Source organism: Leopardus geoffroyi, chromosome D1, assembly GCF_018350155.1.
Source record: "Leopardus geoffroyi isolate Oge1 chromosome D1, O.geoffroyi_Oge1_pat1.0, whole genome shotgun sequence".
NCBI classification, from domain to species: domain Eukaryota; kingdom Metazoa; phylum Chordata; class Mammalia; order Carnivora; family Felidae; genus Leopardus; species Leopardus geoffroyi.
Window position 1 is genome coordinate 54360223 of NC_059329.1, and position 27932 is coordinate 54388154.

The 27932-nt window shown below is 40.8% G+C and overlaps 2 protein-coding genes across 3 annotated transcripts in view; one reads left to right on the forward strand and one right to left on the reverse strand.

Annotated features, from left to right (window-relative positions):
• The window catches only part of INTS4 (integrator complex subunit 4), a 118932-nt gene extending 117067 nt beyond the window's left edge, over positions 1-1865 (forward strand). For both annotated transcript variants that reach the window (XM_045483872.1, XM_045483874.1), the window contains one exon: positions 1450-1865. In XM_045483872.1, the coding sequence (XP_045339828.1) occupies positions 1450-1628 (179 nt within the window). In that variant the 3' untranslated portion in view covers positions 1629-1865. The remainder of the gene's footprint in view (positions 1-1449) is intronic.
• Positions 1866-7851: 5986 nt separating this feature from the next.
• The window catches only part of AAMDC (adipogenesis associated Mth938 domain containing), a 31578-nt gene continuing 11497 nt past the window's right edge, over positions 7852-27932 (reverse strand). Inside the window, exons 3-4 of the mRNA XM_045483875.1 lie at positions 10023-10118; positions 7852-8027 (exon numbers count right to left, since the gene is read on the reverse strand). Of these exons, the coding sequence (XP_045339831.1) occupies positions 7887-8027; positions 10023-10118 (237 nt within the window). The 3' untranslated portion in view covers positions 7852-7886. The remainder of the gene's footprint in view (positions 8028-10022; positions 10119-27932) is intronic.

The window sequence follows — 27932 nt, forward strand, 5'->3', positions numbered from 1 at the left end:
GCATAACGAACAGGTGGGGTTGAGTCCTCTGACTTCCCCAGGATTTGGCTGAAAGTGCTATGAGAATCAGGGCTAGGTTGTGGTTGCTGGTTGGCAACAGCCATCTGGGACCAAAAGAGGGGATCATACGTAGCGGGAGAGCTGATACTTGAGCCTGATGCTGGAGAGCAGCACTGGCTTCATTACAGTTATACCCAGGCTGCTGTCAGGCCCCTCATTACATGATGGTGTCCATACCAGTGGCTGGTAAGTGGTGGTGCCAGGGCTGCTCTCTTGGTCTGGCTAGTTTGCTCTGGCTGGAGAAAAGCAATTCAGTCTCTGCTCTCGTCCCTAGAGAGAAGTCAGGACGTGACTAGGAAGAGGCCTGGGGTGGGGGGCATTGAGAAGTCTTGGGACCTCTGCCCTTGTTCACTTAGATCCCTCCAGCCCTCATTCTCGTCCCATATATATCTAGGCATTGGGCTCATCTTCAACACTTGCACATTTTGCTCCCAAGTTTATTCTATTCCTGGCCCTTTGCAATGGTCTTTAAGTTTTTCCGGAAATTCTCTCCCCCTCCTTTATAGAGACCACATGGTTAACAGATGAATTGCTTCAGTTTATGAACTGGGCTCAAATTCTGTCAACGGTGTGGATTTGTGCAGTCACTTAGAACCTCTCAGAGCCTTGAGACTTTTTGGGGATTGTGACAGTCTTTCATGGTGTGGCGGGGTGCATACTCTTCAGGTGATGTGCTTGGCACAGAGCAGGTATTCTATTCCAACGCCTTCCTGGGCTCCTTCCTCATTCTTCTTACAGACTTGATTAGAGTGCTGTGCTCCATTGTAAGTGTCTCTGTCTCCAACAGTCAGCAACTTGAGGGAGGGATTACTCACTCTTACTGGGGCCTGCCACATGCAGGCACAAGATCAGTGCCATAATGTCATGTCATTTAAAGAATGAAAGGTTTAATGGCGTGATTTTAGGTCCCTGAAACATGTTCTTGTTCACTGGTGAGAATTTTTTGCCAGAAGTGTTTCCTAATCAGGGCCGCTTCTCCACTAAGATGGTAGAGTCTGTGATACATGCAGCCTTCATGCCCGAGCTCAACCACACAGGAAGAGCACGGTTATCTGGGCATGAGAATCAGCCATATGTAGGCCCGTTTGGCCCTCTCTTAAGGCTAGAAGGCCTCCGTTTTTAGCTCCCTTCTGATCCACCATGGATCTGAGCTGCAGGGAGCCCACAGAGATGTGGCGGAGAAGCCGCACATCTGCAGGCTCAGGCTCAGCCTCACAGGATTCAAGCTGGGAAAGTGTCTTTGTTTGGTGAGGGGGAAGGGATGAGGGCAGATGAAGAAATGTTTAGAAACCCTATTGCTTCCATCTTTGATGTTGCTTTTATTTGACATTTCATCCCAGTTCCTAGCAGTTGCCCTCATAGAGGATTTCTTTTGTCTTTTTTTTCCAGAACCATGCCAGGTGGAAGTCAGGCTGCTGCTGGCCTACAACTCCAATTCCCGCATTCCAAAGTCCCCCTGGATTGAGGGTGGTGAGGTGTCATCCCAGGTGGAGACCAGCATCGAGGGCACCATCCCCTTCAGCAAGTCTGTGAAAGTTTACATAATGCCCAAACCTGCAAGGCGCTGAGGCACAAGCAGGTTTTAGAGCCGAGGCTGGAAGGCCCTTCTTAGCTATTAGAGTGAGGCAGAAGCCTAGAGCACTTCACCTGGAAATGGCGTAAGGGCATAAGGAGGACATGACCCTTTTAGTCTTGTCTAGTATCAAATACAGGATAAATTATTTTGCATTAAAAATCCAAAATCCTTCAAATCTACACCTCCTCCTTCCCTGTCCCCTCATACCTCCAATAAAGTTGGGAAAACACCTAGGTGTTCCAGTTCCTGGTCCTTAAAAAATTATGTGGCTATAGGTTCAACATTTATATCACATGGTTACATTCCTCAAGTATGAAACAAAGATGTAATTTTCTCGTCACCTCCAAAGACTTGCTTATTAGAGCATAATCTTGTTTCTTACATCAGTAGTCTGTTTGCCAGGGCCCACTCCTTTCACAGGTGTGCTTTTTCACCATCGACAGTTCCTGAATGGCCTTAGACGTCGCTATCTTGCTGAGAAGCTCTTTTCCCAACTCAGGCAGTATCTGTGCCAAGGACTGAAGGAGTAGCTAGAGAATGAATCATTTTCATCGCTGAGGGAGATTCTTGATCTTGCCTGTCATTACCCTAAGAACCAAAATAATATATAAGGGCCATATTTTAGGAAAAACAAGGATTATGGAAAAGAGGGATCCAGTGTAAGAAATAAAGTCCTCTCCCACTACACACTACGTCTTTGATGACTCCAGTTGGAGCTGCGTGTGAGTTAAGGGTGTAGCTGGGGTGTAAGAACAGTAAGTGCACCCGAGATGTTAACTGTGTGAGGGCTGTGCTACCTTACCTGTCATTTAATCCTTGCTGCAGCCAACTGAGTCTTCCAGAGACTTTAGAGTGAGCAGTCTTGGGAGGAAACCTGTACAGTAAGTAGTAAAGCCTGTATTCATTCAAATCCAAGATGATTCCAAAGGCCTAGGCTGCACCAGCTCAGGGAAAGTATATGGAAAAAGCCTTCAGATCTTCAGCTCTCTATGCCTCTGTTTCCTCATCTATAAAATAGAGATAATTATACCTTAAATGTTGTTGAATGGGATCAATCAAATAATGCTTGGTAGAATCTGAATCTGCAGCCAATCTTGATCGTATTTGGTACGTGGAAAACTTATAAAAATAATAGGAAGATTATAGGATTACTCAGGTGAAGCTGGAATTTTAATTCAAGCATGTTTGGCTTTTGCTTTAATGCACTTGACTTGTGCCCAGCAGTGTTGTAAGCCCTTTGCATGAATTAACTCCTGTAATCCTCACGACCACCCTCTGAATAGTTACACTATCATCTTTGTTCTACAAGCAAGGGAGTTGGAGTTCAGCGAATTGAGTAACTTGGCCTCAGTCACACAACTAATAAATGATAGAGCTGGGGTTTGAACCCAGGTAGTCTGGCTCCAGAACGTCTTACCTGCTAGAGTGGGACTAAGGGAAGAAAGATCTTCACAGCGCTGCCTTTTCTAGTGTACTTGCTTGTTTTGTATATCTCAAGGATGTGCCATCAGTGGGCTCTTCTGTGTCAACAGATACCCTGGCAAAAGTGCTGTCCCTGGTGACAAAATGAAGCTGGGAGCTAGGCCGAATCATAGCACGGTCCTTACCCAGGCATCTAATGATGATTGCTAGGTTGGAGTGTAGATGAAAACAATGAAACCCATGGCTGCCAACTGAGCCCCTCATGCTATAGCTTTAGAAAGCCTCCTGGGAGAAGGCTGTGCTGCATCCTTTTCAGATCTAGTACCCCTGCTATAAAAATCCTTTCAGGTTATCTCCCATTTTGCAGGTGTAGAAACTGAGGTTTTGAGATTATGTTTTTCTCCTAAGGGGCAAAGCTAGGACTTTGTCCTAGGTCTTAATACCCAGAATATAGTATGTTTTGCACCAAAGGTGGAGATACACTAAGGGGCAGATTATGGCTTAGTATTAAGTTTTTAAAAGGTAGGTGAGAATTAAATGGGATACATTAGGAGATAAGAAAATGTCCATGTTGGATGTGTTCAAGCAGACGTTGAACAAGCTCCTAACAAGTTTATTGCAAAGGAATTCAAGTATCACATGAGAGATTGGGTCCAACCTTTTAAATTCCTTTTACCCTGAATTATCAGGTTCTGTGGAATATGAGAATCTTGATTTTTCTGCATCTGTTTCCACACTTTGAATGAAGTGAAAAAAATGACCTTATAAAGACCTGAAGGGGGTATAAAGATCACTCTGGCGTGGCACCTTCATTTTAGAAGTGAATGTACAAGCCCAGAGAGAATCCATGGTGAAGCCACGGCTGGAACCCAGGCCTCCTGATTCTTAGTGAATATGGTTTCCATAATGGGTCTATTGTGCTTTGTAAGCAGTCTCCCTTGCACCCAGCAGGCAAAGCTAGAAACCTAGGTGTCACATTGGACTTCCTCCTCACCCCTCATGTAAACATAGCCATCAAGTCCTTTAAATTCTGCTTAGATGTTTCTTGACTCAATTCCCTTCTCATACTCAGTTTCTGTCCTAGTGCAGGCCACCATCATCTCCCCTAAAATGGGGCATTAGCTTCCTAAAGATTTTGCCTCAAACCTTGCCCCTTCAGTTCAGTCTTCACACAGCTACCAGAGTGATCTTTCTAAAACCCAGATCTGCTCATGCCCTTCCCCTGCTTAAGTCCCTCTCAAGTGGCCCACTCCTGTCCCAGGATAAAGTCTAAAGTTCTGTCCCCGAAGGCTCTTCATGCCCCTCCCCTGCTCTCCAGCCTCATACTGCCTTTGCAACACATTCTTGTACTTCTCTGGCTATAGAGAAGGTCTGTAGTTCTTGCCAACATTCATCATGCTGTTTTGTCTCAGACCTTTGGACCTGCTGAGCCCCAGAATATATCCTCAAATTGTCTCCTTTGGTTCCTTCTCATTCTCCAGAACTGAGCCTCATTCTGGAGCCTGTCTTGTGTCTCCTGTGGGCTTGGCGCGTGGCCTCTGTGTTCCGACAGCCTTCTATATGTTCTTTAAGGATATTTACTTAAGTATTTATTTCAGGTTCACAGATGGAAACCTCTAAAGAAGGTAGGCAGGGGAAAAGGAGTCATGCAACCTGGAGGAAGATAATAGACTTCATTTCTCTTCAGTCAGAGCATAGCTTCTGTCAGAAGACAGTTGTCATTCAGTTCTACTCAGTGGTTTGTAAGTGTGGGCCTGGGGGTATAAGATCTTCCAGTTCTTCCAGAAAAGCCAGAAATCTGCATTTTCATGTAAAAAAAAAAAAGCCATTAAAAATTAATGTTAAAATGACTCTGAGACAAAATAGGTGTCTAGGTAGATTTGTGCCAGTTTGCAACATTGGTACCATCACTCTGTATTTAATGTCTGTTTCTTCCACCTACTCTGTGTGTAGACGCACAGTGAGAACATCTGTTGTATCCCCGGCACAGCTACTGGCACATACCAGGCAGGGGAAGAATGAATATGATTCCAGAGCAAACTTAGCAGTACCATGGCATGCCTGCAAAAGCCAGCCCTGGGATTCGTGTTTCCAAAAGGACTTTATATTTGGCTTTGACACGATTGACTTCTGCAAACAGAATTATAGGGTACCCAGAAAGCACTTGGCAGACTTCTCGTCTTAGGAACCACTCAAGCTAGAATAAATTAAGTGTGGGCAGAGGGAGGGCTGTGCTGCCTACAAATCAAATCAAATCAAAGGGCTTAATGATTAAGACATGGGACCAAGTATAGTGTCACGTGGAAAAATAGCTTTTCTCCAGGTTCTGCACATTTCCAGCAATGACCATGGAGAACAGATTCAGAAATAGGAGCTGTTTATTACCAGGTTCTATACAAAGTTTAATAATGTCACTGCCAGATACTTCTGTCTCAAATAAGATTGTACTAAGTTCTCTATAATGTGGAGACAACTCGGGAACACTGATTACACCCACACCTAATGCAACACCCACTAGAGATGTCTCACTTTACATTCCACTTAAAAAAGTTGATTGCATCAATAGAGAAACAGTCTGAATTTTATCAAACACCCTCTAGCCGTATAGGTGCCTGGCTTTTTTGAGCTGAGTGAACTGAGACCTAGAAAGATCCTGTATCTGTCAAATTGCTGGTGGCAGGAAGGACACTGAGCAGGACTTCCTCAGACCTCCAGGCTAAGTCAGGTCTGTGAGGATCTCACTCTCATGCCCTCCCCCCCCCCCTTTTAAGTAAGCTCTAATCCAGTGTGGGGCTTCAACTCACGACCCTGAGGTCGAGTTGCCTGCTCTACCGACTGAGCCAGTGAGGCATCCCACTCCCATGGACCTTTTAAGGTGGTGTGTAGCAGAGATCAAGACACAGCATTGGGTTCTAATCTGATGACTCGGAGACAAAACAGGTGTCTAGGTAGCTTTGTGCCAGTTTGCAACATTGATACCATCACTCTGTATTTAACGTGTTTCTTCCAACTACTCTGTGAGCAGATGCATGGTGAGAACACTGCCACTTCCTTGCTGGGCAAACTTGGAGAGGTTCCTTCACTTTCCATTCTAGTAGTCTTAGCTCCCCTTTTCTTGCCAAGCCACATCTTAAGTTGCTGTTTGGTCTGTGGATTGGCTGCCCAGTCAGATATCCAACTGGGCCAAGCAGGTGACAGGCTCACATGGAGCAAAACCCAGCTTTCTGGGGTCGTGGCTTCAACAAGGGCTGAGGTGGGACAATTGTATTTTATTGTGGCTGTGATAGACACTTGACCTAGTAAATGTTTAAAATTTGCCAAATGTTCGGCGAATAGATGAACACCTGTTCTTTAAGACTCAGCTTGTGTCCTGTTCTTAGTGATGTCTTCCTTACTTTCCCTTCCATTCTGGTATGATTAGGCCATCCTTTAGGTCACCATTAGACCTTGTAACTATTATAACATTAATGCCTGTATCATCATTATCTGTAGATTTGTCTCTCCCACAGAACTCCTGAGGGCAAGAATTAGAATTTATTCATTTCTCTACCCTCAGGGCCCAGCAATAACTGGTCATATGAAAATCAGTCTCAGTAAGAGCCTCTTATTAAATGGGCATGAAAGAAAATGAATAAATAAGAGTAGATAGTTCCTTTGGGCTTCAACATTCTACAGATCTATGAAATAAGCTGCTATGTTATGAACCATAAAAAGAAACGTTGACTTTACACAGCACACCTATTAAAATACAATGACAACAGTGGCTTCAATTTATTGAGTCCTTACTACATGCCAAGCAGTATGCTAAGACATGGTATGAATCACCCCATTTAATACCTACAAAATCACTCCAGGTACTAATTATTATCCCTATCTGACAGATGAGAACAGTGAAACTCTGAAGAGATTAAATAAATGCCCAACCAATGAGTGGCAGGAAGCCACAGTTCAAAGTCAAGGCTATTTGACACCAAAGCCCATACTTCTAACTCTTTAAAGAGGGGGAGGAATGAAAACTAATGAGATGGTGATAATTTATTATAGTTCATCAGTGTCTTCTAAGGCTTCACAAAGGACATGTGGCATTTAACAGAGCAAAGACTATCCACGGTGGTCTAGTCCAGCCCCATCATTTCGTAGCAAGGGAAGGTGAGGTTTAGCTAGTAAGACAGATGACCTAGATCCCTAGTATCAGGACGTTGCTCCTTTTACTGTTACTATTACAGAAATGTTCTGCCACTTCATTCAGGGTTCTGCTCCTACGTCATCTGCACAAAGAGACTTTTCCTGACCACGTATCTGAAATAGCCTTCACTACTCTTCTTATCCTGCTTTCTTTTTCTTCATAACACATTCTGCTTTCATTATGGAATTTATTGTTTATTTTCCCCACTAGAATATAAGTTTTGAGAGGATAAGACTTTTATTGCTGTTTCTCTGGAGCCTCTAGCAGTGCCTGGCATATAAAGTACTCAGTAAAAATTGGTTGAATTAATGGTTAAACATTCCAAAGCATCAATCGCAATGTAATTTTAATGCACTGAAACTTTTCTTTGGCCTTCAAAACAGAAGGCTTTATTTTTGCCTTTATTTTCTCATATTTCTGGCCTAACATTTACTGTATTATTAAACTTTGGTAAATATCTGTCTTCTCCCTTTTCAGTTCCCCCCAGAATGGGACCTTGCCTTAGTCATCCATGCATCCCAAACCCTAGCCCAGCACTGGGCATGAGCAGCTGTTGAAAAATGCTTGGGGAGGTTGGTGAGAGTGGTAAGAGTGATAGTCAGAGGCATTGTGGCTTAGTGATTTATTCTCCTTAAGGCTCCATCAGCACGTGGAATGGAAGACCCCTCCCACCCTGATTCCTCGGGCAGCCAAGGCATTATACTCCTTCACTGCCTGCTCTGTCTGGAGGACCCGCACATCAATGCCTTGTTTCTCGAGGTACTCCACAGTTGACGGAGGCACCTGGGAAGAGGGAGAGATGAGTGAGTCCAGGGAAGGGCTCTCCAGGGTTTCCTTTCCTGCCATGAGGCAAGTGCTCTCTACAGAATTGGACAATGACAACTGTCACCCAGCATTTACCAGTCGAAAATTTGGCAGTGAGCCCCAAGGAGTCAGTAAGTCTTCTAAGAAGTTGATTGAAAGTATCCTGCATGTACAAAGCTCCGGTGAAGTGGAAATGGAAAGAGTATGGATTCTGGAGTCAGACAGTCTTGGATTTAAGTGTTACTAGCAGTGTGACCTTGGGTAAGTGAATTCAGTTCTCTGACCCTTGGTTTCCATGTCTGTAAATAGGGATAATAATACCTAGTTCACAGGGCTGGTATGAAAATTGATTCAGCTAAGGTATGTAAAATGTCTAGCATGTAAATGTTGAATGTTTGAGTTAGTCCAACGAGTCTAAAGTCTAACTTTGCCATGTACCCACCAAGTGGCTGTAGGCGAGCTGTTTAAAGTTTCTCAACCCCAGTTTCTTCCGCTATAAAATGGGAATAACTAACATCACAGGGTGGTGTGAGCATGAAGTTAACTACTGTATGTACACGGCAGCTCAAATGTCTCCTCAGAAAGACCCTTCCTGACTCCTGCATTTAGAGCAGCCCCTCAGAAGTCACTATTTTCTTCACAACATTTGTTACGATGTGAAATTATCTACTGTTTTAATTTCCAAGAGGGCCATGAACCTTGTTTGTCTCATTTTTCGTGTTGTCTCCAGTGCCTAGAATAGTGTCTGACCCATAGAAGGCACTGAATAAATGTAAATTAATTTATATTAAAGATTCTCAATAGTGGCAGCTATTATTGGATATTTTCTTAACTGGCTTGTGCTGAGTATTTTAAGGAGATTTTATTTAGACTCTGCCTCAGAAAGAGTTCTGAAATATTTTTTAAACACCCTATATTTTTTATATGTTTGAATAACTTTATAATAACAGTAGCCTGTAGAAAGGAATTATTTTAATGGGAAAAAAACTAGGTTAAACAAAAAATATAAATGAATCGCAGCTTTATCAGTAGGGAACTGTATTTTAGGACATCTGTCTAAAGGAAAGAATGAGGTAGATCTCTATATACTTCTGTGAAAGGCTGTCCACAATGTAACAACATCAGTAGGAAGTTACAGAACAATATGTACAATGTGATCCTGTTGATGTAAAAAATGATTATAAGTGTGTACGTGTATATCTGTACGTGTAAGAGTATGTATTTGCAGTTACATAGAGACCTGGAGCAGTATACATTACATGTACAAACCGGGGTGGGGAGCTCTCACTTTTCTACTTCAACATTTCTGCATCTCCTGTTTTGCTATAAGCATGTATTATTTCTTTAAGGACAATAAAAATAAATTTTTTTTTTCTGAAAGGGAAAAAAGGCATAACTTGATTGTGTTCAAGGGAAGAATAGAAAGTATTATAAAAATGTCATGCAATAAAAAAGTGAAGTACTATGAAATCTAAAGAACTGAATATTGATAGCTATCGAGCTTGAGAATTCCAGGAGTGAAGAATTTCTGAAAAATAGTTGAAACAACACAGGCCTAGGCTTAGGTTGAGACTGGAGAGTCCAACCCTGATGAGGAAGAGTACTAACATCCATTATTTTATCCTGGGCCACTCCTGACTCAGCAAAATGAGGGTGCATGGTATATTGAGATGAGCTCCCAAGAAGGACATTTTTTTTTTTTTTAACCTTTATTATATTTTTGAAAGAGAGTGCATAAGCAGGGCAGGGGCAGAGAGGGAGACACAGAATGAGAAGCAGGCTCCAGGCTCTGAGTTGTCAGCACAGAACCAGACGCAGGGCTTGAACCCACGAACGGTGAGATCATCACCTGAGCCGAAGTGGGACGCTTAACCAACTGAGCCACCCAGGCGCCCCAAGAAGGACATATTTCTAAGGTAATGGTCCAAGAGGTCACCAGCTGTCCTCAGGAATGCTGTGCTCACCAATACCTACCTTCAAGGCCTCACTCATCCCTCGGCCAATCACAAGAGTCTGCACACCCTTCTTAACAACTTCCTCCACATCTGCAGGCTGCACACCAGGAGAATGCTGGATATGGAAAGAGAAAGTATATCAGCTACCTATTATTTTAAGCTTTCTTTGCAGTTGGGATTCTTGTGGGATTCATTCATTCATCCATTAATTTATTGAGAAAATGTTTACTGAGGTTTATTCTGTGCCAAGCATCATTCAGGGCCCTCGGAATAATAGAAGATTCAATGCTAAGTCTAGTGAAAAATATAGAAGACTAAAAAGAAATTTCAATACTTTTATGAGTGCTAAAGGAAGTTAGTTCAGGGTGTTGTGAGAACATAGAGAAAGAGCACCTAATTCAGACTTGGGGAGTCGGGACAAGTGGTCATTGAAGGCATCCCAGAGGAGGTAACATGTAAGCTGAGACCTACACGACACACAAGAATTAGCCAGGTAACAGGAAATCAGTGGAACAAAGCATTCTAAGTGGAGGGAATAGCATGTACAAAGGCTCAGAGGAAAGAAAAACATGGAGAACTAAAGGTCATTCAGTATGACTGGTGTGTCACAGGTGAGAGTGGAAAGAGGGGGTAGAAGAAGAAAGCACTTGCACACTAAACCAAAATTTGGACTGTGGAAAGACTTCAAGAGAATTTACCTTTTTCTGAGCTCCTTTCCCACTTATGGAAAACTTACATTGATGCTTTAAAACCTGTCACTACATAAAGTCTTCCCAGAGTTTCCCAGGGATATTTAAGGTAAGATGTTTAGTGACATTAATCCAACATTAAAGGATGGTGGCTTCTGAACTGCTTCCACATCAGCAAATGGGACAGTGGGAGTTTGATAAATACGAGCACAATTACTGGGCTTCACGTATTCTGTATCTTCACAGGGATGACACTCTCAGCACTGAAGATCAGTGACCAAAGCCGTCCTTCCCTGAGTCGTCTATCTTTATCCTTTCATTCAGCCAACAGGTATTTACTGCGCACTTACTCTGCACCAGGCTCTACACTCAACATTGGAAATACTGAGATGAACCAAATAGTTAATGGAGGAGTTTTAGTCAGGCAAAGTTAGTGAATGTGTGGAAGTAGTTACAGTAGGATGAGATAGAGTTGAGAAGATATCAGAAGAGAGGGAATAAATACGAGTGGGAAGTTGTCATAAATGACATGCTGTTTTAATTGGGTCTTAAAGTATGAGCAGAAAGAAGTATGCCTTGATGCGGTGGTTGTGGAAGGGGTACCCAATCATAGTTGGAGATGGTACAAGGAAAGAACTGTCAAAAATAGCATGAAGACAAGTGTACCAAAGAAAGAAAGGTTTTTCAATTTAGAAAGATGATAGAAGAGATAGGATTGAAATTTATATATACTTTTTAAGGTGTAAAGAGAGCAAATCAGTCTTTTCATTAAATCCTGAAATAATATCCTATGTGTTTATAGTTAAAGTTTTCATAATACAGCTATAAAAATTAGTTCACATGATCTATGTAGTCATCCTATAAAGTAGCACTAAAACACCCTTTCTCATTTTATAGATAAGGAAACTGAAGCTCACAAAATATATACACATTGGCCAAGATGACACAAGTTTTAGGTGGTGGAGCTGGGATTTGAACTGAAACGTGTAACTTTCAGTTTAAAGCATTTTGTTCGAATACCATAAACCAAGGAGCAACTTTCTTGAAGTTTGAAAGAAATAAACCTAATGACCACACACAGTTGTGTTGCTCACTGCAGGTAGAATATTTATTAGTTTAAGTGTGAACCTGAATCTTCCCTAGAGCAATCTCTCTCTTTCTGTTTCTGTCTCTCTCACACAAACAGAAGCTAAAAAAATCACAGAAGAGACAAATGGAATATTTAAAATTTTTTTTTTAATTTTTAAATGTTTATTTTTGAAGGAGAGAGAGACAGAGCATGAGCAGGGGAAGGGCAAAGAGAGGGAGACACAGAATCCGAAGTAGGCTTCAGGCTCTGAGCTGTCAGCACAGAGGCCAATGCGGGGCTCGAACTCATGAGCCATGAGATCATGACCTGAGCTGAAGTTGGACGCCCAACCAACTAAGCCACCCAGGCATCCCTAAATTTTTTTTTTAACATTTATTCCTTTTTGAGAGACAGAGTGAGAGCAGCAGAGGGGCAGAGAGAGGGAGACACAGATCCAAAGCAGGCTCCAGGCTCTGAGCTGTCAGCAAAGCCTGATGTGGGGCTCAAACCCACAAATCATGAGATCATGACCTGAGTCAAAGTTGGACACTTAACCGACTTAGCCACCCAGACATCCCCAGAATGGAATATTTAACAAATAGTTGATTAACGCCGGAAGGAATGGGAAACATGAGGTCAAACAAAAAACAAATGACAATTGAAACTCTTAGACATAGCTATACCGGTGCCCCTGGGTGGCTGCTGCACGTTAGGCTCTGTGCGGACAGCTCAGAGCCTGGAGCCTGCTTCGGATTCTGTGTCTCCTCCTCTCTTTGCCCCTCTCCTGCTCTCTCTCTCTCTCTCTCTCTCAAAAATAAACATAAAAAATAAAACATAGCTATATCAATAATAACATTAAGTGGACTAAAGAGTTGAAGGTAAAGATTGTCTAGATTAAAAAGCAAGATCCAACTAAACACTACTTATAAGGTATGCACTTTAAATAAAAAAACACAGGTTGAAAGTATAAGGATGAAAAAACACATAAACACACAGTAAGAAAAGTGGTGTGGTTATACTAATATCAGATTAAGTAGACCTTAAGAAATATTACTACAGATAAGCAGTGTCATATCATGATGCTTAAAAGGCCAATTCATCAACAAAAATATAACAACTCCAAATCTGTATACTCTTAGTAAAAAAGCTACAAAATGTAAGACAAAAATAACTACTAAGAGGAGAAACAGACCCCACCACCATAGTTAGAAATTTTAACAACTCTCTCTCAGTAATTCTAGAACAAATAGACAAAAAGTCAGTAAGGAAATGGAGGATTTGGGCAACACTATCAATTTGTCCTAATAGACATTTATAGGTTACTTCATGTAACAATTGCAGAATACATATATATATATATATATATATATATATATATATATATATATATATTTTTTTTTTTTTTTTTTTTTTTTTTTTTAATTTTTTAAACATTTGTTTATTTGTGTGAGAGAGACAGCAACAGTAGGGGCAAAAAGGGAGAGGGAGACCCAGAATCCAAAGCAGGCTCCAGGCTCTGAGCTGTCAGCATAGAGCATGATGCAGGGCTCCAACCCATGAACCGTGAAGTTACGACCTGAGTCAGTCAGACACTTAACCGACTGAGCCACCCAGGCACCCCATAATTTTTTTTTTTTTAAGTGTAGTAGTATAGGCAGGTTATAGATTAGCAGGAAGAGACCACATATAGGCACACATACAACTCACTGCTTCCTCATTTAGTTAGCCAAGGAAACAAAACAGATGCCAAGTGGCTACACCAAGTGGAACTAGATGCAGTGTATCTTTGCCGGCTTTCTCCATGGCTCTTGATTCCTTATAGGGTGTGCAAGTGCTGCTGACATCCTTCACCCCGTTAGTGAATGTTCCAGGGCTGATAAGGAAGCCAGTCTCTCTCACTATTACACGTTTTTATTCAGACTTATGTCATCAGCATCTTTCTAAGGAGCTGACACTTAAGACTGTATGAGCTTACACTTAAGGGACTATGAAAAGTTGGAACACCTGCATGTCAAAGAGTGAACCAAACTGGTCGGCAGGAAGGGTATATTCCTCATTTGGGGCGAGGATGCAGGCCTCGGGCCCAGGTGGCTCTGAACGGTACCTCTGCCTCCAGCTTCACTGGTTCTCCACAAAGATCAGAGGAGACTGGGGGAGAATAGATTCTTTTTTTGTAAAAGTTATTTCGGTTCATAAATTTTTAAAAGGCAAGATAAAAAGGGATTTTTTTTCACTTGATTACAATGATTAGTTCTTAAAGAAATGTAAAAGGATTAGATGTGTTTTTAGTTCCATGGCTCTGATTAATCCTAGAACCGCCCTGCACCGCAGTTATGCTATACAGGACTTAAAATAATCTTCTGGGGCAATAACCAAGGTAAATATTTAATAGAATTACACATCAGGTTGGGGAGCTTCGCCTTCCTCAAGTAAACGCACTTAACTGAAATATTGAAAGATTGCTTCATCTAACAAAGAATTGCATCTACTTTGAGGAGCATCATGATCCCCAGACTCTAAGAGCTCACATTCTAGTAAAAGGAAACAAGGCCACTGCTCAAAATCAAGTGAAAGGTCAGTAAAAGTGCAAAACCATAATCCTTGGGAGATTCAGAGACTGAAGACAGCCGCAACCCATCAGAGTTGCTGGATCAATGGAACTCAAGTGACAAATGTGGCTGCTGTGTGCAATACTGCAGGCCCAGGGTGTCACGTACAGAGCAGTGAAAGATAACTCTGCAACAGCCTGTGGATCCCGGCATTGGTGGGTGATTACTCACAGCTTTGTGCAGAGGCCTGTGATTGGAGCATCAGTCTGTTATTGAGGTGTCCTCAACCTGCCACCAGCGACTCCTCCGCTTCTTCCAATCCCTTGGGGCAAACCACAAGGCTGTCTTCCCTGCATGAGTGTCTGATTCTGTTCCTCTTCTTTAAGAGGCTTTCCGTCACACCATGTGAAGTTGTAAAATCTTATTGTTTTTTCTTGAGGGAAAGCTGTTAATTGTGGGGAAATGTCCAGCTAATAATAATATCCATTATACCGGCTAAACGACAGAGTGGCATCTTACATGGCTGGGACATTTCCTCTTATTTTATGTTAAGTTTAAAAAGAAAACATTCCTAAATTACGCTTTCAAGGAAGCATTTCCTCCTGCTGAAATAAATGGTTAGTGGCAATTGCTGTTATCTGGCTGTGTTGCTGAGAAAAGCAGATTCTGCGAGTGAGGGTTAAAGGATCTCTTCAATCTGTCCCCTGTGGACACTGCCTAAGTCACATTCTCATTATCATTTGCCTGAATTAAGAGCCTCTTAAATGGTCTTCCTATCTCGACCAGGGCAGAGGCAAATTTGTGTTTCGTTTTTGTTTTTGGTGACACAGCCTGCTCTGGCAATATGGCAAAGCCTACAGCCCCATTCTCAAAATGAAAATTTTAAATGCACAATAGAAATTACATGGAATTGCAAAGGCAACAGGTTTTATACAAATAAAATTATCAGAATATGAAAAACAGGCGGTCTAGTAATATGCTTCTTCATTAACTTCGAAGAGTGGGAATATTTTCCAAATGTCCCTTACACTTGCCCTCACATCTCCTACTGGCAAGACTGAGAGTTCTTTCAAAACCTATTCTACCTCTGCTGCCCAGCCAGAGACTCCACTTCCTGTTTTCCCTTGCAGCCAGGTATGGCAATGTGACTGTGCTCTCACCAATATAAAATTCAATGGAATAGGAGCAGAAGAAATGACACAACATCTAGGTTTGGGCCTTAAGACATTAGGTGTGAGCTTTTCTTCTCTTTCTCCTTCCTTTCAAGTTAGAACTCCGACACTCAAATGCTCTAGAAGATGGTAGAGCAACAGAGGAAAAAAAACATGGGCCCCTGGCAGTTCCCCCAGAGCTGTTCTCCTTGCCCCCCCCCCCCAGCTTAGGTGGGCCACACTAATAAGACAGAAATATATTTCTATTTTCTTTAAGCCACTAGATTTTGGGATTTCTAATATACACAGCAGCTTCTTCTTTAACCTAACAGATCCACAGACCCATTCTTAAACTAAACCATGACTAGTTGTGAATCATTTGGGTAGAACATATATGAAGGAGTTAACTACACTAGACCCCAAGGGACTATGTCTTCTATGTAGAATATACACAGGGAGCCATAGAGACATCTACCTTATGGGAATTCAACTATATAGTTTTTGTTCGATTTTTAGATGTTTATTTATTTGGAGAGAGAGAGAGAGAGCATGAGCAGGGGAGGGGCAGAGAGAGGGAGAGAGAGTCCCAAGCAGGCTCCACACTGTCAGTGTAGAGCCCAGCACGGACTCGATCTCACAAACCATGAAATCATGACTTGAACCGAAGTCAAAGGTCAGACACTTAACTGATTGGGCCACCTCAGGCGCCCCTCAACTATATGTTTTTAGAAAAAAAAAGAACTATTTAAATAGTGATGGTAATTCAGCCATTGTACTCAAAGGGCATAACATGAGATGGCAGTCATGCGTCTGTTATTCCTTCCATCTCAATTTCATAGTTGCTGCTTCCAGTGTGAAACTTTGGTCTCATCAAGTGTTTCCAGTGTTTAAACCTACAGTATGCATTCTTCATACAACACGGACCTTAAATGCAAAAGAACTACTTTGTCCTGTATGGAAGATAACACATACGTTCTAACATTAAGGGGATCTTCTAGAAGGGATCTGACTCTAAGCAATTTTCATCTTTTTTTTTTTTTAAGTTTATTTATTTTTGCAGAGAGAGAGAGAGAGAGAGCGCGTGCGCATGAGGAGGGTAGGGGCAGAGAGAGAGGGAGACACAGAATCTGAAACAGGCTCTAGGCTTCAAGCTGTCAGCACAGAGCCCGATGCAGGGCTCGAACTCACGGACAGTGAGATCATGACCTGAGCCAAAGTCAGACGCTCAACCAACTGAGCCACCCGGGAGCCCCTAAGCAATTTTCATCTTAAGTGCTGACTTTAAAATTTAATCCATGAATAAGATTTAAGTCTACGTATTAGTCTCAAAGTGATAGGATCTACGGCTTGGAGGAGCCTTACATGTCCATCTAGCCCCAACTACCCATATGATAGAGTCTCCTATGAAAATAAATGTTTGTAGACACTGCTGACCAATTGAGGAGCTCTTCCCATGATTAAAAAAAAATTTTTTTTTAATGTTTATTTGTTTTGAGAGAGAGACAGGGCACAAACGGGAAGGGCAGAGAGAGAGGGAGACACAGAATCCAAAGCAGGCTTGAGGCCTGAAGCTGTCAGCACAAAGCTCGACACAGGGCTCAAACCCATGAACTGTGAGATCATGACCTGAGCCAAAGTTGGTTGCTCAACCAAGACACCCAGGAGCCCTCCCCGCCCCATGATTCTACTCTAGCATTTCCCCCACCCTTCTATGCCTATGCACACACTTTCCCTGGTAGTTCCCTTGTTTACCTGGGAAGTTCCCTTGTTTACCCTTCAAGATTCAGGTCAGGAGCACTTGGGTGGCTCAGTCGGTTGAGCGTCTGACTTCAGCTCAGGTCATGATCTCACAGCTTGGGAGTTCGAGCCCCGCATCAGACTCTGTGCTGACAGCTCAGAGCCTGGAGCCTGCTTCAGATTCTGTGTCTCCCTCTCTCTGCCCCTTGCCTGCTCACACTCTCTCTCTCAAAAGTAAATAAACATTTAAAAAAATCAGGTCAAAGATCACACCTTCTGTGAATACTCAGGCAGTTTTACGTGCTTCTTCCTTTCTGCTCCCATTGCAACTCTTTTGGTTCATGTATTATAGCATTTATTACAATGTTCTCTTTGCCTAATTCCCCCATTTCCCTGAAGGAGGAGACAGGTGATTTGACTGTATGTCAGGCTTTGAGACAATATTTAGCACCCTGTAAGCAATCCCTATATATTTTTAAATGTTGAATTATGACAGTACATGCCAAATTCATTTTTGGATGCTAGATTAACTTGTTTGAGCTTCAAAAGAGGGTTCTGAAAGACTCCAAAGAATCACCAGAGTCCTTTCTTTCATTCTTGGTAGGTTCCATCTTCTGTTATTTAACTTTGACTTGAATAAAGAAAGCAATAGGACATGCTTTTCATTTTTACTAACAATTTAAATCATTTCTACATTTCAAAACTGGCCTCATAAATTGTTGGTAACACTAACATATAGTATAAACTCTATAAAGGGGAATTTGACAACATCTAACAAGTCTACATTTACATTTATACTTTAACCAGCAATCCTAGTTCTAAGCCTACATGCTGAAGATACACCTCCGATGACACAAGAAACCATATACATATACAAGGTTATTCATTGTAGCACTATATATAATAGCAAAATATTGAAAGCAATCTAAGTGCCCATCCATAGGATAAATTGAAGAAACAGTATCACATTCACATAGTGGATTACTCTATAGCTGTACAAAAGAAAAAAGAATATCTCTAAGAACTGATATCTTGATTTTCAGTATATATTGTTAAGTGAAAGAGAAAAAAAGGGCAAGATATGCTACCTTTTGTGTAAGAAGGGTGTTATAAGAAAAAAGATGTATGTATGTACGTATGTGGGTAGGTGTATGTGTATATTTGCTTACTATTAAAATACAGAAGAGAGAAACCATAAACTAATAAAAATAGTTACTGACCTATTGGAGTGAAGTAGGTATGGGATGGAAAAGATAGGGAAAGGAGTGAGATTTTTCTAAGTGTACCTTGTTAAATTGTTTTGACTTCTAAACCATGTAAATGTTTTACATTCAAAAAATTAAATCAGGGGCGCCTGGGTGGCGTAGTCGGTTAAGCGTCCGACTTCAGCCAGGTCACGATCTCGCGGTCCGTGAGTTCGAGCCCCGCGTCAGGCTCTGGGCTGACGGCTCAGAGCCTGGAGCCTGTTTCCGATTCTGTGTCTCCCTCTCTCTCTGCCCCTCCCCCGTTCATGCTCTGTCTCTCTCTGTCCCAAAAATAAATAAACGTTGAAAAAAAAATAAAAAAAAAAAATTAAATCAGCAAAGACAGGAAGTAGGGAGACCCTCACACAGTATGCCAACAGAAACAAATGAACTCAATCTTCTGAAATTGATGATACAACAAAAAGGAAACGATACACGAAGTAAGCTTGTTAACGGTGTTCTGATTGTACACCTAAAGGAGATGTGTTCCAAGTACAAAAATGCCTATAAAGATCTCAAAGTTTATTTTGTGATTTTGATGTTAGTTATAATATTGGTGTAGTAATTTCAAAATTATTTTGTGTTCATAGAAAAACACAGCAAATATGTAATTCTACCGATGCTTTGGGGAATTAGGTTTCTCCATGGGAGAAGGAAAGCACAGATATGGAATGGGGGAATAAGAGAAAGAATCTTGAGGTATTAGATTAAACTGGAGGTTTTATGAATTCATTACACACACACACACACACACATTTTCTGGCTGTGTATACTGAAAGGCATAGATGTAGTGACATCTCAATAACAATGAACACACCTAACATCCAGCTCTTGATTTCTAGATCCCATTCTTCACTAAAAGCAACCATGGCTCTTTGAAGAAATGGCTGAATCAAGAGATAATATATCTTGCTATGCCAGAAAACAAGGCAATGGTAAAAAAACTGTTGGGAACGTGTCAAAAGAACACTGGTCAAATTTGGGACAATTTAAACCTCAAAAATATTACCAATGGCAGTGGATTAAAACATTACTGTGTTCAAGCCGCTGTAACAGAAAGCTACAAAGTACGTAGCTTATAAATAATAGGAATTTCTCACAGTTCTGGAAGCTAGAAATCCACGATCAAGGCATCAGAATGGTTGAGTTTTGGTGAAGGCCCTCTTCCTGGTTTGTAGTCAATGCTTTCTTTATTCTCATGTGGTGGAAGGAATATTTCTGTAGCCCCTTTTCTCAGGCACTAATCCCATTCATGAGGGCTACACCTTCAAGCACCCAAAGACCCCAACCCCTAATACCATCATCTTTAGGTGTTAGGATTCAACATATGAATTTTGAAACACATTAAGAACATAGTACACAATAAATAAAAAAAGAAAACATGAGCCTGTAGTGATACTAAAAAGGGTGGGAGTGGCAGAAGAAAAGCTACATTACAGAAGAATCCAGCTAATGAATGTAGAAGGAATGACAGAAGCATCATCATTTTGCAGCCACTAATTTAGTAATAAATTCAGGCAAGGATCAGTGGTTAATGCTAAAACCACTTGATGAAAAGGTTGCTGGGTGTTTGAACAAGATATTACAAAGTTTCAAATCATTACTCTACAGATTGTTTATTGATTACGAATGGAAAAATGTACCTTTACCACCATCTTTTTTTTAATCCTTTTTTTTTTCCTTGAGAGAGAGCAAGGGTGCAAGTGAGTGAGGGGTAGAGACAGAAAAAATCCCAGGAGGGGCAGAAGAGAGAGAGAGAGAGAGAGAAGCAGGGCTGGCCCAAAACGGGACTCATGCTCACCTGAAGCAGGGCTCGAGCTCATCTGATGTGGGACTTGAATTCATGAACCGAGATCATGACCTGAGCCAAAGTCAGATGCTTAATGACTAAGCCACCCAGGCACTCTACCTTTACCACCATCTTAAACACAGATCAAACATAACCTCATCAATAAAGGGGCAGACAGACTTTATGTGCCTTCAGATATGATGCACGTAAGATATAACCACCTATGAAGCACTTATGCCCAAAATGATTAACTTGCATCTAACCATGATGGAAAAGAATCAGATAAATCTAAATTGTAGACTATTCTACAAAATAATTGGCCTGGACACTTCAAAAATATCTGTGTCATAAAAGTAAAAAACTGGGGAGGAACTGACTTGATTAACAGACTAAAGAAATAGGACAACAACAAGAAACAGGACAACAAAATGTAAAGCATGACCGACCCTTGATTGGATCTTGGATTGGCAAGGAAAGCCAACTATAAAAGACATTATTTAATTGGAACAATTGTTACAGTTTGACTATGGAGTTGATATTACTTAATATTTTATCAATGCTGAGTTTTTTGAGTATAATACTGTGATTATGTATGGCAGAATGGCTTTGTTTTAGTAGATACATTCTGCAGTACTTAGGGCTCATGTGAACTATCAAGTATCACAATGTCAGTAACTTACTTTCAAATAATTCAGCAAAAATAATTATTGAGGTGGGGGTGGGGTGCCTGGGTGACTCAGTCAGTTAAGCGTCCCACTCATGATTTTGGCTCAGGTCAGGATCTCAGTCATGAAATCGAGCGCTGCGCTGGCTCAGCATGGAGTGCAGAGCCTGCTTGGGACTCTCTCTCTATCCCTCCCCTGCTCATGCTCTCTCTCTCCAAATAAATAAACTTAAAAAAATTAGTGAAAGAGAGACAAAGGGAGAGGGGTAGTATGTGTGCCATATAAAGACAAAGTCAATGTCAATGTGGCAGAGTGTTAACTGGTGAATATAGGCTGATGGTATACAAGTGCTTGTTCTTTTTTTTTTTTTCCAGTTTGTTTTGTTGGTTTGAAATTTTTCAAAATTTAAAAAAATGAGAAGAGGTTCAGCACAGAAGAAGCTCAACACAGGCTTTATGTTGTCAACCAGGTTTGGAAGGTGAATGGGAAAACAAAAGCAAAAGCAAACAAATGCAAAAGCAGAAAGGCTTAGGGACCTCACTCAGCTCATCTACCTTTCCTTAGGTAGCACTGACCTGGGCACGAGAACCTCCAGTCTGGCCAATTCTCTGAGAACTAAGTTCTACTTTATATCTATTGCCTGTATTATATATAAAAATAAAACTGCAAAACCAACAAAAGTTATAAAGGATATTTGAGACTTTAGGGAAATTTGAAGATAGAATGTATATTAGATAATATTACTGTACCAAAGATAATAATCTTATTTGTGATAATGATATATTGTAGCTATGTAAGAAAATGTTCATGTTCTTAGGAAGGCAATGCTGAAATACAATATCTGACGTTTAGTCTCAAGTGATTCAGGGGAGGGAAGGGAAGTGTCTGTGTGTTTAGAGAAAAAAATACATGGTAAATGTTAACTTGAGGATTTAGATTAAGGGTGTAGGGGAATATATTGTGCCATTCATACGGCTGTTGTGTAGGACATTTTTCAAAATTGAAAGTTGGAGTAAAGTTTCCCCATTTACTTTAGTTCTCCCTGGGTGGCTGCTACCTGGTTTGGCTTTCTTTTTTCAGTTTATTTATTTATTTTGAGAGAGACAGAGAGAGCACGAGCAAGGGAGGGGCAGAGAGGGAGAATCCCAAACAGGCTCCGTGCTGCCAGTGCAGAGCCTGATGGGGGCTTGAACCCATGATGACCTGAGCTGAATTTGGATGCTTAACTGACGAAGCCACCCAGGTGTTCCCCCCAAAATGTTTAATGATATCCATAATGACAAATTCAATGCAGCAAACATTTATTGAGATCCCACTTTACAGGTCCTGTGCTAAAATGCATAGTTCTTGCCATTTGGGAGTTCACCATTTAATGAGGGAAACAGATAAATACACACTCATTATAATACAGGTGGACTGCACTAAGTGCTACAATATAGAGGCACAAAGTATTGCAGAAATACTGAGAAGAGAGTTAGCAGCTTATTCTCACAAGGATTATCATAGAGGAAATAATACAAAGGCTAAGAATTAAAGAATATATAAAATTTCAGCAGGTATAAAGGAAAGCAGGTCATTCCAAGTAAAGGGAATGGTTTTAGCAAAGGTACTGAGGAATAAAAGATCATGGTAAGTTTGTAAGGGGATAAGCATTTGGTATGGAATAACTAAGTCTTCAGATGTGTGTTATGAAATATAGGAGATGCAAGTGAAAGGAAACTTTGGAATTGTATTGTTAAAAAAAAAAATCAGGTATCTGCCATGTGAAAGTCGCTGTGGTAGAGGCTTTACCAAGATGAACATATTTGTATTCAAAGCAACCCCATGAAGTATATTATTTTCCAGGTCCCACCCGGTAAGAGATTCTGATTCAGTAGGTGGGGAGAATGAGGGAGAGAAAGAATATGCATTTTAAACAAGTACTCTAGGTGACTGTGATGGAAGAGAACCATGAATGACACTGAGAAATACTGATTCAGACTGATTCAGAGAAAAGAATGAATTTGCATGAAGGCAAGTTGCATACATTTAAAAAATGTATTCTTTCCAACCCATGCCATACTCTTTTTTTTTTTTTTTTAATTATATATTTTTTTTTAAATTTTTTTTTTCAACGTTTATTTATTTTTGGGACAGAGAGAGACAGAGCATGAACGGGGGAGGGGCAGAGAGAGAGGGAGACACAGAATGGGAAACAGGCTCCAGGCTCTGAGCCATCAGCCCAGAGCCCGACGCGGGGCTCGAACTCACGGACCGCGAGATCGTGACCTGGCTGAAGTCGGACGCTTAACCGACTGCGCCACCCAGGCGCCCCACCCATGCCATACTCTTACATCAACCTATGACAAACAGACATTATTCTCTTTTTATAGGTGATTAAATTGAGGCACAAAGAGGCTAAATAACTTGTTTAAGGTTACCCACCTAAAATGTGACAGTGCCCAGACCCATGAATCTAAATGTCTGCTACATCTCTATCTAGATGCCCTAACAAAAGTTTAGGTTCAGAGGCACCTGGATGGCTCAGTCGGTTAAGCGTCTGACTTCAGTTCAGGTCATGATCTCACAGTTTGTGGGTTCGAGCCCTGTGTCAGGCTCTGTGCTGACAGCTCAGGGCCTGGAGCCTACTTCGGATTCTGTGTCTCTCTCTCTCTCTCTCTCACTCTCTGCCCCTCCCCCACTTGCTCACACGCTCTCTCTCTCTCTCAAAAATAAACATTAAAAAAAATAAGACTTGTGAACTTAAACCATACAGAAAGTTGTTTTAAAAAAAAGTTCAACATACCCCAAAAGAATTAATCATTTTCTCTACCCAGTCTTTGCCCCAAACACAAACATATCTGTTCCTACTCCGATATACCCAATCTCAGTGAACAGCACCACTGTGTACCCATTTATCCATCCTAGACTTCTCCCTCACCTGCTAAACCTAGTAAGTTTCCTTATCCTGTCAATTTCACCTTCTTAATGGTTTTCAATAGTCTCCTTTCCACCCACACTACTACTGATTTAACAATAACAGCTTCATTTATTGAGTGCCTACACCATGTCTAGCACAGTATGTTAATCTTTAGACCAACTCTGTGAGTTAGGTAATGTTAACTGTCTCCATTATATCGATGAGGACTCCATGGCTTTGATTCTGTCCTTTTAGCTCTATACAGATGAGTTCTAGATGAACAACTCAGCTTTTCCTCTTACCTTTCCTAGTTCTTATCCCTCCAACCAGTTCTAGAACACCTCCTCTTGCTTATCCTAAAAACTAAACTTATGGCAACTTATCATCAATGGCACCTCCTCAGTTTTGCAGTTTGTATTTTCCAGTTTTGTAGTTTTTAACCTTAAAGTTTAAGAGGAATCATGATATATGAGGAAGGAATGGGAAATAAAGTTAGAATGTGACCTGGGTTTACTATTTGATTTCACATTTTTTTGCTCTGTGTCTATGTAAGTTATATAATTTCTGTGTCCTTAAGTTTCCTTAAACAAAGGATAACATTCATAGTAATATTAATGCATACAGTCTTATATGAGGAAGGTACAATGTGCTAAATCCATTGTTGAAGGGAAAAAAAAACCTCTCCAACGTGGCACACTCATAAATTAGTACTCCTATATATCTTATGCCCATAATCTGGATAATCTTTGTCAGACACATCAATCTCCTGCATAAATATCTCAAGTGGCTATGCCTCATCCATTAAATAAAATGTAAACCTAGCTCTGCAGACATTCTGTCAACCTTCCCACTGCCTACTCTTACATCTCTCTAGCTTCACTCTATGAAATAATCCAATGGAGTCATTTGGTTCACAAGTATTATGTCTTCTTATTCCTCAGCCTTCTCTCATTCTGCCCCTTCTATATCTCAATGCCCTCCCATTCCTTTAACCAATCCAGATATAGTCCTTTCTTTAAGATCAAAGTTGGTAGCTAATAAGCAACTAGGTGTTTGGATCAAAAAAAAATGAGTGCATGTGGTTCAAAACCAAGGCATGAACAGAGAGCATGTGTTGGGGTTCTCTTTTTCTGTGGAGCCCAGTTATGTAGGTGTGACTATTCACTATACAGATTATATAGGTGTGATTGTTTACAATGTGACAAACTATAAAACTTGAGAAGTTTCCTTAAACAAAATGCCTACAAATGCTGGATAAAAATAAACATCCCTTGAAATGCTTAGCGGAGCTTATAGATGAAAGGGAAATTCCCAAAGGGCAAAAGTGAAGAAACAACTGAAAATCAGAATGGTATACCGATAACTGAAGTAACGCTGGGGCATCTCCCATTCTTATTGTCTTTTTTTTTTAATTTTTTTTTAACGTTTTATTTATTTTTGAGACAGAGACAGAGCATGAACGGGGGAGGGGCAGAGAGAGAGGGAGACACAGAATCGGAAGCAGGCTCCAGGCTCTGAGCCATCAGCCCAGAGCCCGACGCGGGGCTCGAACTCACGGACCGTGAGATCGTGACCTGAGCTGAAGTCGGCCGCTTAACTGACTGAGCCACCCAGGCGCCCCTCTTATTGTCTTTTATGAAACACTTTGAGATTAGGAGATAAGACTTGAGCAAGATATGACATTGGAACAGTGACACCCCTACTAAATATGCTAAGTGCCCTTATTAAACCCATCTTCAGTAAAAGGATTGACCAAAAAAATCTACCCACTGGAATAGGGAAAAGCAGGGGCTCTGTGTATGGGGAAAATGTGTCCCTTGAGAATTTATAATCCCACACTTAACCTACACATCACTTTCGGGTTCAATGTACAATATCAGCCTGATCTGGGAAAACCTCAGTCAGGAAATTTACTAAAAGTAGTCCCAGATTGAGAGTAATGTAGGATGCCAAGAAGAAACAAATATCAATCTTTGACAGGACAAATGTCAAGAAGGACATAGACCATTCAGGATTCCTACAGATAAAAAGTTACTGTCAAACTAGAATACCAAGAAGCATTAGGATTAATAAATGAGGGCCTTTTCAGACAAACAAAAACTGAGTTCATTAACAGATCCTCACTAAAGGAACTTGCCAAGAATATCTTTAGAAAGAAAGAAAGAAAGAAAGAAAGAAAGAAAGAAAAAGAAAGATCCACAAAGATCCAAATTGCGAGAAGGAAGGATAGGCAAGGAAACTGGTATACATGTGGATAAATATAAGCAAACATTGATTGTAATGATTAAAAAACAAAATATCTCAATGCAATAAATAATGTAATAAGAAAATACCTACTCTTTTTTAAAAAAAAAATTTTTTTTTTCAACGTTTATTCATTTTTGGGACAGAGAGAGACAGAGCATGAACGGGGGAGGGGCAGAGAGAGAGGGAGACAGAATCGGAAACAGGCTCCAGGCTCTGAGCCATCAGCCCAGAGCCTGATGATGCGGGGCTCGAACTCACGGACCGCGAGATCGTGACCTGGCTGAAGTCGGACGCCTAACCGACTGCGCCACCCAGGCGCCCCGAAAATACCTACTCTTAAAGGAACTAAATTATTGGATAACAATAATGTGTAAGATGGAAGGGAAGTGATGAAGCAAAGAAACTTTACTGAAGTAGAGATAAAAATTAATTTTAGACTTGTTTAGATTTTATTAGGATGAACTACATGAAATTCCTAATATTCAACTCTTTATCTATAAAATATTATCAATCTCATATGGTTCAACCTAATATATTACAATATTAAAGATAACCATTAAGCACATGGAAATAAAATGTACAGCTACCAAAAAAGGGAGACACAAAAGCAGAATAAAACTTCAATACAAAAAAAAAAAGGTGGACAACAGATGATACCATTAATATAAAAATTTGAACATGAAGAACGATACAAATTATGGGTTGTGGATACAGATAGATATTTGAAAAGTATAAAGGAAATACTTTGATATGGGTGGAGGAAAAGGGATCAAACTCTATTTCTAAGATTTTTTTTAATTGGAATGGTAATTTAATTTACCCATTTAATTAAGTGGATAATATGGGTAATAATTTGCAATGAATTAAACTTATTATGTTTAATAATGCAATTTTTTTTTAATTTTTTTTTTCAACGTTTATTTATTTTTGGGACAGAGAGAGACAGAGCATGAACGGGGGAGGGGCAGAGAGAGAGGGAGACACAGAATCGGAAACAGGCTCCAGGCTCTGAGCCATCAGCCCAGAGCCCAACGCGGGGCTCAAACTCCCGGACCGCAAGATCGTGACCTGGCTGAAGTCGGACGCTTAACCGACTGCGCCACCCAGGCGCCCCAATAATGCAATTTTTAAAGCCATAAAAATTTTTTTATTTTTTTGAAAGTTTGTTTGCTTATTTAGAGAATGCAAACAGGGGAGGAGCAGGGAGGGAGAGAAAGAATCCCAAGCAGACTCTGCACCATCAGCACTGAGCCCGATGCAGCGCTCAATCTGACAAGTTGTGAGATCATGACCTGAATTGAAACCAAGAGTCAGATGCTTAACCGACTGAACCAACCAGGTGCCCCCATAAACATTTTTTAAAAGCCATAAAGTTCAAAAGACAAAAAAAAAAGCCCCAATATGTAGTGTTTTCCAATTTCTGTGGTGTAAACACTCCCACCATGTTTGACTTTAAGATACCAATGTGACATCACTGAATGCAGAGTTAATAAGAGATATACAGTAGCATATATAACATAGTATTTTTACCATACAGATAACAACAGATGTAAATAACTTCAAGAGCAAAGAATGTAGTAAAATAATTAGGAATTAATGAATTTTAAATATGTATTACCTATGTTTTAACCTTATTTAAGTTTATATAATTTAGTTTTTAATAATGGCTGTGTCTAAAAACTGGCTTGCACAGGCACCTGGGTGGCTCAGCTGGTTAAGCATCCAACTCTTGGTTTTGGCTCAGGTCATGATCTCACAGTTTGTGAGACTGAGCTCTATATTGGGCTCTATGCTGACAGTGCAGAGCCTGCTTGGGTTTCTCTCTCCTTCTCTCTCTCTCTGCGCCTCCTGTTCTCTCTCTCTCTCTCTCAAAATAAGCAAATAAACTTA